The 20,461-nt window shown below is 39.2% G+C and overlaps 1 protein-coding gene across 6 annotated transcripts in view; it reads right to left on the bottom strand.

The window, feature by feature from the left end:
• SRPK2 (SRSF protein kinase 2) overlaps window positions 1-20,461 on the bottom strand; it is a 253,160-nt gene that overhangs the window by 65,757 nt on the left and 166,942 nt on the right. For all 6 annotated transcript variants that reach the window (XM_037057067.1, XM_037057069.1, XM_037057068.1 and 3 more), the window contains one exon: window positions 2,576-2,727. In XM_037057067.1, the coding sequence (XP_036912962.1) occupies window positions 2,576-2,727 (152 nt within the window). The remainder of the gene's footprint in view (window positions 1-2,575; window positions 2,728-20,461) is intronic.

Here is a 20,461-nt window from a genome sequence, read left to right as displayed (position 1 = left end):
CTTAAACAGTAACTCTCAACAAAATGCTCATGAATTACCAGGGGAAAGAGTAGTTTCGGGTGGAGATATGCAGCACACACCATTTTGAACAGGTGACTGACCTCAGCTCTAACGATATAAATCAAAACCATGCAGTACCTGAAAAGATTTTTTTATATTGAAAATTAAGAAACATATTACGAAACAACTGGTCTACAACGTTCAAAAAGTTATAAAAGTCCAGAAGAGACTAAGGAACTGATTAAAGAAACAAGAAAACAAAATGTAACGTGACTCTTCAAAAGTTAGGTTTCACATAAAGAACAATAATGGGCAACTGGCAAAACCTGAATAGGATCTGAGGATTAAATGATAGAAATAAATCAACACTAACTTCCTTATCTTGATGGTTGTATTGTGGTTACACAGGAGAATGTACTTGATTGCAGGCAATATACTAAAGTACTCAGGAGTGATAAAGCATCATATTGGTAACTTAAACTCACCTGGTTTCAGAGAGAGGGAAAGTTCCCTATTCTATTCAGGGGGTGGGGGGAGGGGAGGGGAGGAGAGGGGAGGGCAGGGCAGGGGAGGGCAGGGGAGGGCAGGGCAGGGCAGGGCAGGGGAGGGCAGGGGAGGGCAGGGCAGGGGAGGGCAGGGGAGGGCAGGGGAGGGCAGGGCAGGGCAGGGCAGGGCAGGGCAGGGCAGGGGAGGGCAGGGGAGGGCAGGGCAGGGGAGGGCAGGGCAGGGGAGGGGAGGGGGCCACAGTTCTATGAGGCATTCCCAATTCCACAGACTCCTCACATGCATTTATGTCAGTTATCTTAGACAACCTATTATGGTCTACAGCACAAAATTCAGAGAATGGCATCTGTTGCATGTACATTAATCAGAAGCACAGTTACTTACAAAGTTTCAGATAAGAGTGAGTTGAGTGTAAGAAGAGAACCTTACCATCTCTAACATGCCCTATGAGGCTGACCTAATACTTTTAAGATGTTTCAAGTTCAGTGAATAATCCCAAGAATTAGCCCTAACTGTGGAGTTCCTCAGTAGTCCTATAATTTGGTCTGGAGTACCCACAGGGCTGATTTGCAGAGGTGGTGAAGGGATAAGAGTACAGGTTACATCTCCTGACCCATCATCTCCTGCCAGGTGCAAAGCAAAAGGTTCTCATTCCCACGTGGTGAATGAAGCCTGCGTGCTCAAGACACCCATTCCTACAGCAATCTCAATGCTGTGCATAAGCTGCAAAATCAAAAGACAGCTGTCCACATCTCCTCTTCAAACTTAATTTCCAAGCCAAGAAATGCAGGTTAAGAAGGAAGATGAAAAACATCATCTTCTCACCTTTCCAAACTGTCTCCTTTAGGGCCATAATCATTACTCATACAAATGCTAAATATCCACAATCCTAAGGAAAACACGGAGCCTGCACATAGAAACCCATACCTACGGAGCAATCAGGTCAGAGCGAAGATTAGTTCTTAAACTTTCAAAGCAGAATGGTAACTTTCTCTCCCTCTTAACAGTAACTAAAAAGTACAATGTTCCTTAACGTACAAATGGCCTGCAATTACTAAATAAATTCATATAAGGATATTATAGAGCCAAAGGTTCATTACTGCTTAATGGCCTGAATGTGTGCATCTTCTGCCATCTAGTCTTATGCTGCACAGAATCTGACTTACATGTCCCTTAATCTGTAGTAAACAAGTGTCTCATCAAATGTTCAGAAGCTCATAATCCCAGAGAGTGACAATTTTCTATTAGAGTTAATTAAACTCCAAATGAGAAATTAGGTAACAAAGAGGCAGCTGAATAGACACAGCAGCCTTCCTTCCTCCTAGATTCTCAAGCATCCAGTGTACACAAAGTATGGAGTCTGGATCATACTGTTCTCAATTTTCACCACACAACACACTTGCCTTTTAGGAGTTTACTATATGCTCTTGGTCTTTACAAAGCCTCCATACAAGAGCACCTCAATAGAATAATTTCTGTCTTCTGTGAAATCATAGCTGAAAGCATAATCCACTATGCCACAGAATGGCAGAACCCACAGAATGTCTTTTTCATTGAGTACAATGCCAGGAAAAAGTCTGTCTCTATAAACAAATGAGCAGGCTTTCTTTCCACAGACGATGAACACTATGTAATTCAATGCTATACAGACAAAGGAGTAGTTTCTTGCTAGTCTTAGCAGCCAGAAAACTTGAAGCCAAGTGCAGTGAACATTATATTGTCTCCCTTCAGGAGACTGGTACCTTCTACTCTGTGTGTTCTTTTTGGGTGGGAATTATGCTTTTATCTTTAATTGTCCTGCTTTCTACTATCTCTAATTCTATCAGCATATTTAAATGCACCGGAAAGTACCCAGAGTATGTATGTATATATTATGTATATTTTCTATCTCTCAACAATTTTCCTCCTGGTATTCAGGTATCATTCAATATTTAATGATTTAAGAATTTAAAACAATAATGACACCAAGAGGCTAACTTAATAAAGACCAAGTAATCTGAATGATTAACTCCCCTTGTCCATTCCCAAAATAAATTACAGAGGGGCTCAGTGGGGAAGGTAAGCATGGCACCTTTGCAGTAGTCCGCGGGGTCCTCCTGCTCCTCATCATCCGAGCCCAGGATCTCCTCCTCTGGCTCTGGAGGTGTGGGGTCTGGTAGAGGTGGTGGTGGTGGCGGAGGTGGTGGTGGAGTAACTAAGGGAGCTTTCTGTTGAGGCTCCGGCCTGAAACAGCAAAAGGAAAATCCTGACTTAGAAGCAAATCTTGCATATGGACAAACTTGAGAGTTTCTTAATATGGAAAATTAACAGAACGTATACTAAGCAGAAATGCTGACTGATGTCACTTTATCCATTTTAACTGAATTCAAGTAATGTTTCAACACAGGCCAGGAAGGAAAAAACTACCCTTACAAGCCAATGCCGCATTTCTTCCGACTATAAGATGCACCCCACCCCCCCATTTGGGAGGAATAATGGTTGTTAATGCTGCTGTTGAGTTCTATTTATATTTACATTGGTGAAATATTACATTACTTATGTTATTAAATATTTTACCACATTTTTGCTTCAATTTTTTCCTTATTTTCTTCCCCTAAAACCTAAGTGTGTCTAATGGACCGAAAAATATGATGTCCCTTGTGTTTTTTACAGGCATATTTTCACCCCAAGCTTCGATATTATTTAAGCCCTGATAATATAAAATGCAAGTGAAATAAAGGAGCATCCCCCACCATTATATACAAGCACATCCCACAGAGATTATAAAAAGACACATGAGAGCAGCCCTGACCTTATAAAGGGACTTACTTTCCATTATTTTAAATCAGAGTTTCTTTTCTTACAAAAATAGTAGAAATGTGCTTAGGTATCCGGGGTAACTCATAAAAGCTGGCTAAAATAAACTATAGCCAATACATAGTTATTTTCATTACGGAATTCTGTTATCTATCAACCTTGTTTATCAAAAACATGGCCCCAATTTGTAAATTAAAGAAAATACCCACTATCAGTATAATACAAATAGAGTTCATTCATTAAAGTAAGGTCTGCAATGGTCATTTGTTTTTTGTTTTTTTATTAAGATTTTATTTATTTATCTTTAGAGGGGAAGGGAAGGAGAGAAGGAGAGAAATATCAATGTACGGTTGCCTCTTGTGTATCCCCTGCTGGGAACTGGCCTGCAACCCAGGCATGTGCCCTGTCTGGGAATCAAACCTCAATCGTGTGGTTCGCAGGCCTGCGCTCAATCCACTGAGCTACACCAGCCAGGTACAATGGTCATTTGTAATTGTCACAAAAAAGCTAAATGACGTGTAGTATGCTCTAACAAAGAATAGGAAAACCTATAATACAAAAAAAAACCCACAAAAAAACAAAACAAAAAGGCTGAAGAGGTTACAGCTATGAACCCTTCAGCTAACTAGAATCACTCAAGAACATACTAAGTGCACACTACACAATTTAACTGCTATTTCTAACCAGGCCCCAGCGGGAGAACTTGAACCTAAAGTCTTAACTTGGGTGCCAGAAGCACATATCTCCATTAAGCCACAAGCTGCCCTAACAACGGGACCACCATTGCGCTCCCAAGCTGGTCAAAGCTGCGGGGGAAAGGGTCAGGCTGACGGGTGTGTTCCCAGTGACAATTTCAGTAGGAGGTCTCTAGGGGAACCCCTAGGCCCTTAGGTGGTAGACAACCGACATTCTGCGGGGAGGGAGCCTAGGCAGTTTTCATGTTCCTTGTCATCTTCTGCACAGTGGAAGACTGGTTCCAGTCTCTCTCCTCACTGCAGTAGGTAGTCCAGGGCACAGAGCCAAAGCTCACTGTTGAGCCCTAGAAGCTTGAGAGGGTCAGCTGTCATAGGATGGAAGTATATACCTAGAGCTGGCAGTAAGAGGCAAGATCAGAGGAGTTGCCCTGACTACTGCCCCTTTCTAAGGTACACCTCTAAATTCTTGCCCCTAAAATCTAAGAGTCCCCAAACAGCCCTTATCACATTGCCTTTAGCCTAAATTAGCTACAACTGATTTATGTGGTTTCCCACCAAAAACTCAAACTGCCACAAGCAATGAAGGAGAGAAGGGTGAAAGGCAGTGGAGGAGACACCAGCAGTCATGAGGAAGGGGTGGGGATCACACTCCATTAGTAACCTTAAAGGCAAACACTGTCAAGTATGACTAAATACTTACAAAAAGAATGTTTATCAACCAAAAACGACCTGTATTGATTTCTGCACGCTAGAATGTACAAAGACCCAGAGTTACAGCTCCCTGGTTAGCAGACACTGGAGCAGAGTGGTGACGGCACTCCTGAGTGAGCCACAACCAGACACCCATGTCACTGCCAGAACACACCCCAAAATTCCAGCAGATCTTGTGGAAGTGCAATCACCTTTCTAGCAGCCTTGCAAATGCGTGTTCCCTTAACAGACATGCCCTTAACAGAAAGTGGAATGGTCCCAGGCAAAAGGAAGAGGCAAGAGGAAGTGAGAGACCCAGTTTTCAGGGGTGTGGGTGGAATCTCTCTACCTGACACATTAACTCCAACAGAAATACTTTGAAAATTGGCTATTTCTCCCTTTAAAAACTTTGTATGAATAGAGAAGACTCTAAATGTAAAAGGAAAACACGTTATATTCCTTGCAGAAACCATGTAACAAGTAATGAAAGGAGAACTGGAGGGTCTTGTTCTACAGTGTGGGGAATCTTGTGCTCAACACTACCAACATTTGGGCCAGACAATTTGTGGTGGTGGGGGCTGTCAGATGCTGTCAGCATCCCTGGCCTCTACCACTACAGTCAGTAGCACAAACACACCAACCCCCTAGTTGTGATCATCAAAACTGTGTCCCAACACTGACCAATCCCCTGGTGCAAAATCATGCCCACTTGAGAACCATTGCATTAGTATTTTCTGTACAAAGCTCTACCTCAACAGGGTAGAATGTAAAAAGAGAGGAGATTCTAATTTTCACAGCCCATTTTTCTTGTGGGAGGCTCAACAACCTTCATCATAATGTGTGTCTCTCAATTATTCTTTACCTGTTTGGTGAGCTGCCTGTGTCAATCAACAAAATTCTAAGACCCTCTGGTCTCAGAAAGCACGCGCTTCTCATCCCACTAGTGAGGGTCACATCAAGCAAGCAGGAAAAAAGCTCCCCTCAGAGCCACAGGTATCAAGTTAAAGGGAAGAGTCGGGGTATCTTGAGGTACAAAGGTGAATAATGTTGATGCAGTATCTCAACTGGTTATCTATCAAACCATCCAGAACTGTGCTGTTCAGCACAGCAGCACTGGCCACATGTGGGTTCTAAGCACTTGAAATGTGGCTACTCCAAACTGAGGTATGCTCTAAGTGTAAAAATATGTACTGGGTTTTCCAAGATTTAGTTCCAAAATGTAAAATATTTTATTAATAATTTTATTTTTATTACATGTTAAAATGATATTTTAGATACAATGAAAAATTAAAATGTAATTCAACTGATTCTTTTTACTTTTGTCAATGTGCCGACTAGAATACCTTGGAGGCTACATTTGTACTGGGTAGCACTATGCTAGACCCTTCAGATCCACCAATACCAAAGAAGAAGCTTGGCCTCAAAAATCAGAGATTCCTGGTCACACGAGTGATTGTTATTTTTTCCACAGCTTCTGGTAACCTGCTTTACTAGAGAGTTATTGTCAACTCTCAAATCACTCAATTCATCATGGTAAGCTTCAACACAATGTAAACTGTCAAATGTTATAATCCCAATCCCTGATTCTTACTCATTCTACCCACCCCTATTACCACACGGGAAAAAACAAGTAAACCTGTCTTAAGAAAGATGTATGCAAGACAGAACAACATCACACCATCTTTAAGGCTGGCTTTTTCAAAGTGGTTTCTGGTAGCTTCTATAGTTCTTCAAAGCCTTATTAAATCTTAATTGTTTAGAAAATCAAGAGATGACAGGTTATACTACCAAATATATAGTCATGAAATATATTTAATCAATTTTTATGAAAACCAACAAGAAGTTATCTCATGTAAGAACCACTAGCAACATGTAAGAAGCCCTGCAGGGAAGACCCACAAATATTTTTTACAAAGGTGCCAACACTTTGTCAAACAAATGGTACTGGGACAAATGAATATTAGTGCATTAAAAATTAAAGTTGTAACTCTACTTCACACATGCATAAATATTAATTCAAAATGAATTAAAGACCTAAATGAAGGAACAAAAACTGTAAAACTTGCAGGAAAAATATACAAGCAAATCTTCATTACTTTAGGTTAGGCAATGTTTGTTAGACATAACACTAGACTCGAAAAATGATAAACTAGACTTGATCAAAATTAAGAACTTTTGTGCTTCAAAGTGCATCATTAAGAAAGTAAAGGACATCCCACAGAATGGAAGAAAATACCTGCAAATCACGCAACTGATAGTGATTTATTTCTAGAATTTGAAAAGAACTCTTACAACTCAATAATTTTTAAAAAGCAATTTGAAAATAAGAAAAAAAAAAACTAAAACAGACATTTCTGCAAAGAAGATGTAAAAATGACCGATAAGCACATGAAAAGATGTTCAACAGCATTAGCCATTTGGGAAATGGAAATCAAAACCACAATGAGATACCATTGTCAAGGATGAAAAAATTGGAACCCTCAGATATTGTACCAAGAGTGCAATATGGCACAGCTCTTTTGGAATACCTGAGAGCTCCTAAAAAGTTTAAATTTAAAGTTACCATATAATCCAATTCCACTCCTAGGTATATACCCAGAAGAAATAAAAGCATACAGGGTGGGTAAAGTAGGTTTACAGTTGTGAGTACGCAAAATAGTTTATCTGGTATTGTTTATTAATTATTGTTATTTATTATTGTTGTTGTTGTTATTATTTCATATCCTTACTAATGATTTATCTTTCAGGTAATTTTTTTCCCATACGGACAACTGTAAACCAATGTTTGCTCACACTGTATGTCCCACAAAACCTTCTGTAAAGATGTCCATTGCAGCATGACTCATGAAGAAAACAGAAATAATCTGAATGTGCATCAACTGGTAAAATGTTAGATCCCTACAATGTAATGTTATTCAACAGTAAAAAAATGAAATACTGATTCATGCTACATGTATCATCCTTGAAAGCATTACACTAAGTGAAAAATGAAAGTTACAAAAGATGGCATGTTGTATGATTCCATTTTATATCAAAATGTTCAGAATAGGCAAATTTATAGAAACAGAGGAAACAAATGTTTGCTTAGGGCTGGGAGTAGGAGAAAGGAGAGATGGGAATTGACTGTTAATAGGAGCAGGGTTTCTCTAAGAGGATAAAAATGTCCTAATGTGGTGATGGTTACACAACCCTGTGAACATACTAAATAAAGAAATGTACACTGTAAACATGTAAGTTGTATGGTGGTGGATTATACCTTAAAAACATGTTTTTAAAAAGCAAAAGCCTATACAACTATGTAATATGCTTTAATGCCCACTTTATACCTTTATAAAGTATATGCTTCCAAGAAAAAATAGAAATATCTACATTTAAACAATCTATATTTGCGGTCTCTTTTACAACTGTGTCAACCGTATTTCCTGTGAAAAGTAGTATGTAGTTCTGTAAAAAGTAAACTGAGAGTCTATCAAATTGACCAAAGCTTACAAGGCACTAATCTGAGAATATGTTCTCATGTAATAAGAAACATACCACCTCAGGGACTGAAATAAAAAATTTAGAAAGCAAAATTCCAACTAGTCATTTATACAACTATTAAGTAATCATTACCCCAAATAGAGGCTATCATAAAATGCAATTTAAAAAGAAACCCACAAAATATTTTGCTTTAAACGTATTACTGAGATTATTTTGTCATGCTTATCTACTACGTATATTTTTCATGTACGTTTGCTCTATCAGAAAAGGGAGAAAAAGCAAAACCTTAACGAAATGCATTCATCATCTGCTCTAAACTGCCATGGTAATTGGGTGGGAATTTCCTTTCAGCTATTTCTTTTGAGTAGAGAAAAAGACAAGTAAACTTCACATTTGGAAGAAGGGAAAAAAAGTCCTTTCCTTGTTATCAGCCGAAATAGCAATTGCACAATTTAAGAAATTTTCATTCAATTACTATTTAACCAAAATAAAAGGAGTTCCAAATGAATCACCTCAGGCAGCATTCTAAGGATATCACATAAACTCACATTTCTTTTCCTTACTTTTCTGTGTCCATCCCCTAATCTAAAATTCACTCTCTTCTTCTCTCCCTTCTTCTCATTCTCCCTCTCTCAGTGGTAAACTGCTAGCCTGAGAAATATACAATCTGGCATTTCTTCTTAAGGATAGACTGAATTAGTATATACTTCCTCTCAAAATAGTTTATCTAAAAAGGTTTGCTGTAACATTGAGTACAGACACACAACTAGGGAAGAAAAAGCCATAGTGATCTCATTCATTCCTCTCTAATGAAAAGAGAATTTCTAAACTCTGCTTAAATCAAACCTAAATGCAAAGTGTCTGCTGTGGTAGCCAGCATTCTAAAATGAGCCCCAATGATCCACACCCTTGTTTCATTAATCCCTGTTCTCCTGAGTGTGGGGAGACCCTGTGAATGTCATATCACTGTCATAATTACATTACATTATATGGCAAATGGTGGGCCTGACCTAACCACATGAGCCTTTAAAAGGAGAGGGTTTTCTCCAGCTGTCCATGGATCAAAGAGATGTGCTCAGGCTGGCCTGGATGAAAGCAAACATCCATGTGTGAACTACCCATTCATTAGGGCCACAAAGCAAGGTGGCTCTAGGTGTGAGAAAGCCCAGACAACAGCTAAGGATAGCAAGGACTTCAATGCAAGGAAATTAGTTCTGCCAATAAGGAGTGATCTTGGAAAAGGGCTTTGAGCCCTAAATGAGAACTACAGCCTAAGCCATCAGAGCTAGATTTCAATCCAGTGACTATCCAGCTGTGCTGTGCAGCCTTAACTTCTGACCTAGACAGCTGTAAGATAGTAAGTGGGTACTGCTAAATGTGTGGTAATTTGTTGTGTGGCAATAAAGATTAAATATAGATACCAAGTTCTCAGTAAGTGATAGAGTAGTTTGTGTTAAACTATCAGATTTTGGCCTCAAGAGTGAGATCTCAGTTTGTTTGTTTGTTTTTAAATGACTGGTCAGAGAAATCAAGAAGCTCGGTAATCAATCAGGAGTGAAAGCCAATTCTCTTTTGTTCATAAGCAAGTAAAAAAATAAAAAATAAACTTATTGCCCAAATTCCAACAGAATGACAGACATTTAGGTTTTCCTATGTTCAAAAACTGCATTATTTTTTTAGAATATGGAACACAGCCAACTAAAAGTTAGCAAAGATGTAAGTAAACCAGACCTGCTTCTCAACTACTTTACATTTTAAACAAAGGGGCTGACATGCCTACATCTTATGCCGCTGGTACTATCAATATTTTGTAAAATATTTGTGGGCCCTGGTAGAAAACATTACTACTACTACTCAAGTGGAGAAAGACTGATAGAAAAGTTTAAACCAAAGAGCTCAAAGGCATGTAAAATGACATCGAGTCATTCCACAAAGACTCAGAAGAGTGTCTACTGCACACCAAGAAGTGAACCAAGACCCAAAGAAGCACAGCAATGGGAGATGGACAGTCTACAAAGGGGAGAGAAATGCACACAAATACAAAGCCCAGGAAACAAGGAGTGTGAAAGCCCCTGGTGTGGCTGGAGACAGGGAAGATGGGCAGCAGCAGTCAGCTCACTAATGAAGGACCCACAGTTCCAAGGAGTTTGGGCTCTATCCTTAAGGTAAGTAGTAGCCACTGAAATGCAATTTTAGACCAGGGATTTGCTTTATGCAAAGAACATACAGAACTGTTGCACAGAACATGTAAAAAGGATATAAGCTGGGGCAGGGAAACCAATGAGGAGGTAAGTCCAGGGAGGAGATAAAATCCTGAAGTCAGAACCTGGTAGTTCATTTGCTGGAGGTGTGTATCTGTCTCCTAGATTTCTGGTAGTAAGCTAGTGTCATTAATTTGAGCAGAGAACCAAGCAGGAGAAGGAAGAAGGATCTTCAATGTGCTCTGTTTTAAGTTCATCTGAGTTTGAGGAGCAGTATAGAAATACAATGGATTGTTTGATATGTGGGATCTATAGCTAAAAAATAAATGCTTCTGCTGCGAAAACAAGCAGAGGTCATATGCAAGCAGCTGTGAGCCAACACCTTTCCAAGCATGTTTGAATGCCAAGGAGAAATGAGCAACAAAAGAGCCAAGGGCAGAGCCTCTCTCGGAGCCAAAGTACACGGTTATTATTCAAGCCACCAACAAAATCTAGACTTCTGGCTCAAGCAATGTACAGGCAATGACCCATTTTATAAACATCAGTATTAATTCATAAATTTCAAATGAAGGTTTTAGAGAAATACAGGTATAAAAACCTCATGAAATCCAACCTTTTACATTAAGATGACATTTACATATAATAAGAATTAGCAAACTAAGGACCCATATGAAATTCTATGTAAAAGCTCTGTAAGCCACCCAAAGGCAGGTGGGTACATGTTACACTGCTTAAAAAAAAAAAAGAACTGTTTACTGAGAATTCATGTTGATGAAACTTATCATAACCACTAATGATTGCCTCATACTCCTCAGGAAATAATGCAAAATGTAACACTCCAGACAAGGTTACTAGAAACCTCCACAAGTTTTAAATCTAAAAGCAACTACAATTATACAATACAATTTAGCCACTAGCCAAATTAATTAAGACTAAGTAAAACTAAAATTCCATTATTCAGTCACTCTAGCTGCATTTTAAGAGCTCAATAGCCACAGAGAGTCCGTGGCTCTGGCCTGAGCAGGGCAGGCATAGCACATTTCTACCATCACAGAGAGTTCTGTTGGACAGCACTGCTCAGGGCCGTAACAGCATGAACCTATTCCAGCCTATCAGTGTTTTTAATATGTAAGTAAGATTAACTGAGAAGAGTCTGGAACATTTTTTATCAGCCAGCTATTAGAAGTTTTAAAATAAGCTGTAAAATGATAAACAGGGAGGGTGTACCCATTTTAAATTTGCCAGATGATTCTCAACACACTACCTCACTGGGACTCACCTTAGTGATTTACTCACAGTCACAACGTCTACAAAAACCAATGTATTGGGACCTAAAAGTCTTATCAATAGAGGACTTTTTCATAACATTATGATAGACTATGGCACAGGCATATAACATAATTCTACTAAAAGTAATAAAGCAAATGAAATTAAGAAAATTCCATTTATAACAGCATAAAATAATAAAATACTTAGGATTATATTGAATAAAATAAGTTCAAAACTTATGCTGTGAAAACTAAAAAACATTATTAAAAGAAGTTAAAGAAGATCTAAATAAATAGACAGTCCATATTCACATGCTGGAGATTTAATACTGTTAAAATGACAATATGCCCCAAACTTACCTACAGGTTCAAATCAATCCCTATCAAAATACCTATTGGCTTCTACACAGAAAATGACAAGCCCTTCCTAAAATGCACATGGAAATGCAAAGACCCAGAAGAGCTAAAACAATCTTGAAAAAGAATAAAATTGGGAAACTCACACTTCCTGACTTCACAACTTCCTACAAAGTTACAGTAATCAAGACAATGTAAAGATGGACATCACAGCATAAAGATGGACATCAATGGGAACTGAGGGTCCAGAAATAAATGCTCACATTACAGTCAACTGGTTTTTGACAACAGTGCCAAGGCCACTCAATGGAGAAAGAGCAGTCTTTTCAAAAAATTGTGATGATACAACTGAATATCCACATGTAAAAAATAAAACTGGGCCCTGGCTGGGTAGCTCAGTTGGTTAGAGGATCGTCCCAATATACCAGGTTTGCAAGTTTAACCTCTGGGCAGGGCACATACAAGAACCAACCAATGAATGCATCAATAAGTAGAACAACAAATTGATGCTTCTCTCTCTCCATTCCTCTCTCTCTAAAAATCAATTTTAAAAAAGAAAGAATAAAACTGGACTCCTAACTCACACCATACACACAATTAATTCATAATAGTTCACAGACCTAAATATTAAAAACTGAAAAGCTATATAAAATTAGAAAACATGCACATCATTAGCCATCAGAAGAATAAAAAATCAAAACCACAATGAGCTACCACTTCACACCCACTGGGATGGCAAAAATCAGAAAGAAGATAATAACAAGTGATGGCAAGGATGTGCAAAAATTAGAACCCTTACACACTGCTTATGAGAAAGAAAAATGTTACAATCATTTTGAAAAACTTGAGACAGTTTCTCAAGGGGTTAAAGAGTTACCCCTATGACCCAGCAAGTCCACTGTTAAATTTACAACCAAGAGAAATGAAAACACACATCAAAACAAAATCTTGTATATAAATGTTCATAGCATTATTATTCATAATAGCCAAAAATAGAAACAATCTCCATGTCCATTAACTAATGAATAAATAAATAAATCAGTGGTATAGCCATACTATGGAATATTACTATTCAACAATAAAAAGAAATGACAATAAAAAAGAATGAAGTACTAATAGATGCTACAACATGGATGACCCTTGAAAAAAGTATGGTAAGTCAAAGAAACCAGTCACTAAAGATCATATTTAATGATTCCATTTATTTAAAATTCCCAGAATAGACAGGAAGCAGATTAGTATCTGCTAATGGCTAAGGGGGTGGGAGGAAATGGAGGTGACTACTCAAGTGTTCAGAATTTCTTTAGGGAGTGAAGAAAATATTTTAAAATATTTTAGGTGGCTGGTGATGGCCACAAAACTTTGTGAGTATACTGAAAAAAAACCTGTGAATTGTACCATTTTAAATAGGTAAATTACATGGAATGTGGATTGTTTCTCAGTCAAGTTGTTACACAAAATAATGAGGCAGTTTTCTTGTGCTAATATGAAGAATGCACCACTGATGAACGAAAAGGTACAGAGCATTTGCGTACGGCATGTATCACTTGTTTTACAGATACAGAAAACATGTGCCGCGCATTCACAGAATGGAGTAACAAGAAAGTGACAGTAACACCTCTCTCCAGCAAAAGGAACTCAAAGACTGTTCATTGGACTTCTTAAATTTAGTACCATGTGTATGACTACCAAAGTAAATTAATTTATAAAGACAGAAAAGGAAATTAAGGAAAGAGAAAGTAGGTGTTGGGAAAGTGGTTCATTTCTATGACACCCACCTCACCACCCCCACCTCCCAGCACCGAGGGAGAATCTACTAAAAAACAACAAAGTAGGGACTTCCGCCAAGATGGAGGCATAGGTGGAAACACGGTGCCTTCTCCCACAACCAAGTTTGGATACAACAAAAGTTTTGGTGAACTACCACACACCCAGAGGCCAGAAAACCGAATTATACGGAAGTCCGACAGCTACGAACCTACGAACCGTTCAACGAGGACGGTAAGAGGTGGAGCCAGCAGCAGAGCTGGGTCAGCCAGGGCAGATCTAGGAGTGCAGGCAGCCCAGAACTAGTCGGGGTGCGGAACAGACTGACCAAGGTCGCACATTCGCCCGCAGTGAGACATACCACACAGGCCCCAGGGGGCAAACCCAGTGGTGGAAGGCTGACAGCGGTGGCATACCCGAGTGCCGAGGAGCGGGGCGCGCGGCCCTGGTGACGGTGGTGGCTGCGGTGCTGGTGGGGGTCGCGGCGGCGGTGGCGGGCGCTGGAGAGAAGCCATTGTCCCTCTTTGACCCCGCCCCCACATACGACGTCACAACCCAGCGACTGAGTTGCCCTGCTCTGGTGAAAACCTAGGGCTCCGTTCCTGCTACTTAACAGGCACAAATAGCCCAAAGGATGGCTCAAGAAGAACTCAAAGTCCCAGAGCCAATAACTCTAAGCAACCAACAGATTGCCAGGCTCTCAGAAGCCCAATTTAAAACACTATTTATTAGGATGCTCACAGAATTGGTAGAGTACAGTCACAAATTAGAGAAACATATGAAGGCTAAACTAATTGAAATGAAGGGAGATGTCCAGGAAACCAACAGTGATGGAAAGGAAACTGGGACTCAAATCAATGGAATGGACCAGAAGAAAGAACGAAACAAACGACCAGAAAGGAATGAAGAAATGAGAATTCAAAAAAATGAGGAGAGGCTTAGGAACTTCCAGGACATCTTTAAACGTTCCAACATCTGGACTATAGGGGTACCAGAAGGGGGAAGGAAACAGCCACGAGTGGAAAATGTATTTGAACAAAGAATAAAAGAGAACTTCCCCAGTCTGGCAAAGGAAATAGACTTCCAGAAAATCCAGGAAGCTCAGAGAGTCCCAAAGAACTTGGACCCAAGGAGGAACACACCAAGGCACATCATAATTACATTAGCCAAGACTAAAATGAAGGAGAGAATCCTAGAAGCAGCAAGGGATAAGGGGACAGTCACCTACAAAGGAGTACCCATCAGACTGTCAGCGGATTTCTCAAAAGAGACCTTACAGGCAAGAAGGGGCTGGAAAGAAGTATTCCAAGTCATGAAATCCAAAGACCTACAGCCAAGATTGCTTTATCCAGCAAAACTTTCATTTAGAATGGAAGGACAGATAAAGTGCTTCTCAGATAAGGTCAAGTTCAAGGAGTTCATCATCACCAAGCCCTTATTATATGAAATGCTAAAGGGACTTATATAAGAAAGAGATGATGAAAAATATTAACAGTGAAAGGACAGCAAACGCACAGTTATTAACAACCACACCTAAAACAAAAGCAAACCAAGAGGACAGCTAGATCAGGAGTGGAACCATAGAAATGAAGAACACATAGAGGGTTAGAAACAGGGGCGTGGGAGGAGGAGAAGGGGGGAGAAGGCACAGAAACTAGCACAGATGGTAGGTAGAAAATAGATAGGGGGGAGGGTGAGAACAGTGGGGGAAATATAGAACCTAAAGAACTTGAGACACATGGTTATAAACTAAGGGGGAGAATGGTGGGGGAGGGAGTGTGGGGGTGGAGGGGAATGAAGGGGGAATAGAACAACTGTAATGGTATAATCAATAAAATATATTAAAAAAATAAAAATAAATAAAAATGTGCAAATGGCCAAAAAAAAGAAAAGAGGCATTCAATAATGTCACTACATAGAGGCTGGACATAAATAATATTAGGAATAAATATGTCAAAAAAAAAAACAACAACAAAGTAAACCATCTAGGGCAGCGACTTTCAGCCATTTCCACTCATGGCACACATAAACTACCACAACTCTGCAGCACACCAGAATTCATTCTCTCCCTTCCTCCAATCTGACAAAAAACAGGTATAAGTTTAATTCATTCATACCAGACAGCTATTGTTGCATTGGCTGTTGTCATTTTTTAATTTGACGATGACAGGGAAAAGAGGTCAGTGCCCTGATAGTCAACTATTTAAATAGTCAACTATTTAAAAATTCTTGCAGCATCTGTGTAACAATCACTGGTCTGGGACATGGGTAGGCCACACCTAATTCTATTTTAGGAAAGTTAGAATAAAAGTCAAAGTGCAAAGATGTAACTGTCCAGCAGAAAGGCTATGGGTTAGGTTTGAATATTAGTTCCATCACTGAAAAATCCACGAAAACTCAAGCCAGTGACAACTCCTCTAGGCTTCTAGTAAAACTCAGAGGGTTGTGATAATTTTAAGTGATGGGTATGTGATCGGCAGTCAGTAAAGATTAATCCTCACCTTTCCATCCTTCTGGTGTGCGGTTACAACGAATCTGTGTCCTCAGGGCTCCAACTGTGAGTAGTAAGAACACCTCAACAGATCACTCATAAGAGGGCTACCAGCCCTCGGGCTCTCTGTGTTCATCTATGAGGGTCCTAACACAAGGGTCACCACCAGTCCCACCTTCTAACCCTTCTGCTTCTCAACCCATGTATTTTATAACCACAATTAGTTAAGAAACTTAGGTTTCACGAGGCTCTCTGCTATGAATTATCACATAGTTCTCACAAGGCAGTATGACAAAGTGGGTTATACTGCTGTTATAATAATCTTTGAAGTATATCTAACATGGATTTTTAAAAACAAGCAATCAGATTGCTTAATAAATATTCTCTAATTTTAAACACATGACTTGTTCTAAAGGTCTTTTTAAACAAGTACAAAGGTAAACCCAGTCCTCAGACTTTCTTGTGAACTAGGGTTCCACACAACCGATGTTGTTACACAACAAAACTGTTCCTGTCTTAACAAAACTTGTAACTGCTGGCACATAGTTTTGGTCATCTGAAGATTTATTAGTCCTTTGCAACCTAGGCTTAATCTGAAACTTTCTAATTTCATTTGTCCATATTCTCAAATTTTAGAGAGCTTCATTTTTGAAGATGGGTGTTTCAACTAGCACTAATGCCAACCTTATTTACAGGAATTGTGTATAAAGTTCTTCAAAGATGTTGAAGCACATTAGTATTATTCTTTTAAGAGTGGCCATTTTCAGAGATTGGTGGCTACCTGAAGAAGCCATCAGAAAAACATTTTCTAAGGAAATGAGATTCTGGAAGCACCAAATCCAATCCCAATGAGATAGGGCTCAAGAATATGGTGAAAGTAGGTTATATTCCAACTAAGCAAACTGGTATCCAAGGAGAGGCTCAACTAGGAAACCAAGCAGCCAGGGCCAGCCAGTGAGTGAGACTTGGAACACCAGACACATGCTTCTTCGGACTGGAGAGGAAGGGGAAATCTGCCCTAAGAGTTTTTTAACTCAAGCTTCCCCTCAAGCAGAGTTAGCATTTGAATCTATTATTATAAATAATAATGGAAAACCCCAAACCAAGAAATTAATTTAAGTGTTTCTGGGTCACTGCCATCCCATGGATTGTGGAGTAAGTAAAAACAAATCCTCTTAGGAGAAATGTACTCTTGACCAGGGCTCCTTGGCAATCTAAGCAATTAAGACTGGGCAAATGTAATTTAACAATTTTTTTCATATTACTAAATGAAGTAGAAAACAACAACCTAAAACCAAGCCTCAGAAGATTAATAAACAGCAAAAATAAACTCCAGATACTAGTATTAGGAATATAGACTATAAAATAAGTATGTCTATAACACTGATAGAAATGAAGGACATTAAAGCATGAGCAGGAAAAAAATACTTGAAATTTGTTGTTTAGACAACAAACAATAAGAGACTGGAAGATGGGTCTGAAGCACTCATCTAGGATGTTACACGGAAGATAAAGAGACTGAAAAGAGGGAAGAGTGAGAACTAGCCCTGACTGGTGTGGCTCAGTTAATTGGGCAACGTCTCACAAAACAAAAGGCTGTCAGTTTAATTACTGATCAGGCCACATGCCTGGGTTGCAGGCCCGGTCAGGGCCCATGAGAGTGGCCACTGATCGATGATGTTTTTCTCATGCATTGATGCTTCTCTCCCTCTCTTTCTCCCTCCATTCTCCTTTCCCCAAAATTAAATAAATAAAATATATTTTTAAAGATTTTATTTATTTATTTTTAGAGGGGAAGGGAAGGAGAGAAGTATCAATGTATGGTTGCCTCTCATGAGTCCGCTGCTGGGAACTGGTCTGCAACCCAGGCATGTGTCCTGACTGGGAATCGAACCGTGATCGTGTGGTTTGCAGGCCTGCACTCAATCCACTGAGCTACGCCAGCCAGGGCAAATAAAACATTTTTTAACAAGACTGAGAACTGAAGTAGAGAATGAGGTCTAACCTATCTACTATTTGGGGTTCTTAGAGAAGGGAGAAAGGGGGGGCCTGTTAGAAGAAATAATAGCTAAAGACTGCCCAGAATTGATAGAGAACGTTATGTCTCAAGTTCTGAGAGCATAAAATGAGTCAGATAAAGAGAAATACTCAGTATAGTAAAACTGAAGAACCCCAAAGTAAAAAGAAAACCGGCGGGGGGAGGTGAGTTACCCAGATTTTTCTATACAGGAATGACAATTACACTGTCACCAGACCTCTCAAAAGAAAGCACGGAAGTCAAACAGCAGTAGTTTAAAATTATCAAAGTACCAAGAGTCAATAACTAACATTCTCAGCTGTGTATCTGGCTAAAAAAAAATACATATACACAAAGCAAATAAAAATACTTTAAAACAACAAAAACTTGAGTTTACCATTCACAGACTTTCTAAAGGAGCATCTAAATTTCTTATAAACTTCATTATAAACATAAACTTCTATATTTCCAAAAGACAGAAAATGATTAGGAAGGTCTAAATTATAAGAAAAATTGTGATTCATATCTAACTGGTAAATATGGATAAATCAAAACAATGAATGTGCTGGCAATAAATACATTACTTAAACAGCAGTATTTTATAAAGAAACTCTTCAATAGTCCTATTCTGAGTACTCTACTCATAATTTACTCATTTATCCTCAAACAACTCTGAGATAAGTACTATTATTCACCCCATTTTCACAGATGAGAATAATGAGGAACAGGGCTACATATCATGTTCAAAGTCACACAACTAGAGTAGAGAGCCAGGAAGGAAGCTTGCCCTACTAACCAGCTACTGGAAGCAGTGAAACACTTTGAGACCCAACTTTCTCATCAGATCAAATCTCCTGCTGCACCAGTACTCAGTGGGGAAGGCTGGACAACGGCAGATAAAGGAGCTGAGTTTGAAAAGGAAACATTTAGGAAGCACACCCTCTGGCACGAGATGGTCGTCTGTAGTACTTATATTCACTTACACAATTCAGACTTCTCCAACAACAGAGTGTGACTCACAAGCCTGAGAGGAGGCCCAGGAATGTGCATGTTTGGTAAGCACCCCAGGAGGCTCTGATGCGAGTACACGCTTTAACAATCATTACACTGTATGCATTGTTCTACATCATTTTATACATAAGGGGGGTTTGAGCATCCTCAGGTTTTGGAATTGGTCCTGGAACCAATTCCCTGGATACTAAAGGATGAGTGTACATGAACATGTAACTACTATAACCATTACATGCAAACCTATTGGACTTTAATGAGCTTTTAAACAAGAAAAATCATGTTCATGTAGAGTTTGGATATTAGGTGTCAAGAAAATCCTTGGACAAAAGTGCTACAAAGCTCTCCAAAAGATTACGGTAAAAAGGATAAAATGTGGTTAAACAACTGAACAACTGTTCAGTAATAACAAAACAATAAATACAAAATGAATGAACTCAAAAGTCAAAAGCATTGTGCTAAGTGAAAGAAGTCAAACACAAATGAGTACACAGTACACACGTCCATTTTAAAAAGGCACAACTACATTGCCAGGTGTTAAGGAGTGAAGGCAGGTACTGACTACCAGGGAGCTGTGGGTGCAGATAAAATGTTACCTTGTGATTGTGGCTGTGCTTATACCACTGAATTGTATACTTAAGATTGGTGCTTTTTTACTTTAAATTATATTTTAATAATTTAAAACTATTAAATTATTAATAATGACCATCAGAACTCTGGCTGGTGTAGCTCAGTGGATTGAGCACGGGCCTGCGAACCACACAATCGCGGTTCGATTCCCAGTCAGGGCACATGCCTGGGTTGCAGACCAGTTCCCAGCAGGGGACTCACCAGAGGCAACCATACATTGATATTTCTCTCCTTCTCTCCTTCCCTTCTTCTCTAAAGATAAATAAATAAAATATTTTTAAAAAATGATGACCATCATAGCCACCAGTGAGTTCTTCCCCATGAGCTACTCTTAACACATGCTGTCCCCATACTCCAATGCTTTTAGATATCAAATAGAAAATCCTGCAAACCTCTCCTCAAGTCACTGATATCATTGATAACAACATAGAAAACTCAGTCCTGATCTTCATGGCCTACCTTTAAGCCACAGACTACCCTGCAAGGGCAGTAATGAACTGGTGAAAAAACAAAAGCTTTAGAGCTGAATATAAGAAGAACCTTACCTAAGGTGGAAG

Source organism: Sturnira hondurensis, unplaced genomic scaffold (assembly GCF_014824575.4).
Source record: "Sturnira hondurensis isolate 20B ecotype Veracruz unplaced genomic scaffold, ASM1482457v3 Scaffold0009314, whole genome shotgun sequence".
Taxonomy (NCBI): Eukaryota; Metazoa; Chordata; class Mammalia; order Chiroptera; family Phyllostomidae; genus Sturnira; species Sturnira hondurensis.
Note: the sequence above shows the minus strand (reverse complement) of the source record. Positions and strands in the feature narration are given on the sequence as shown.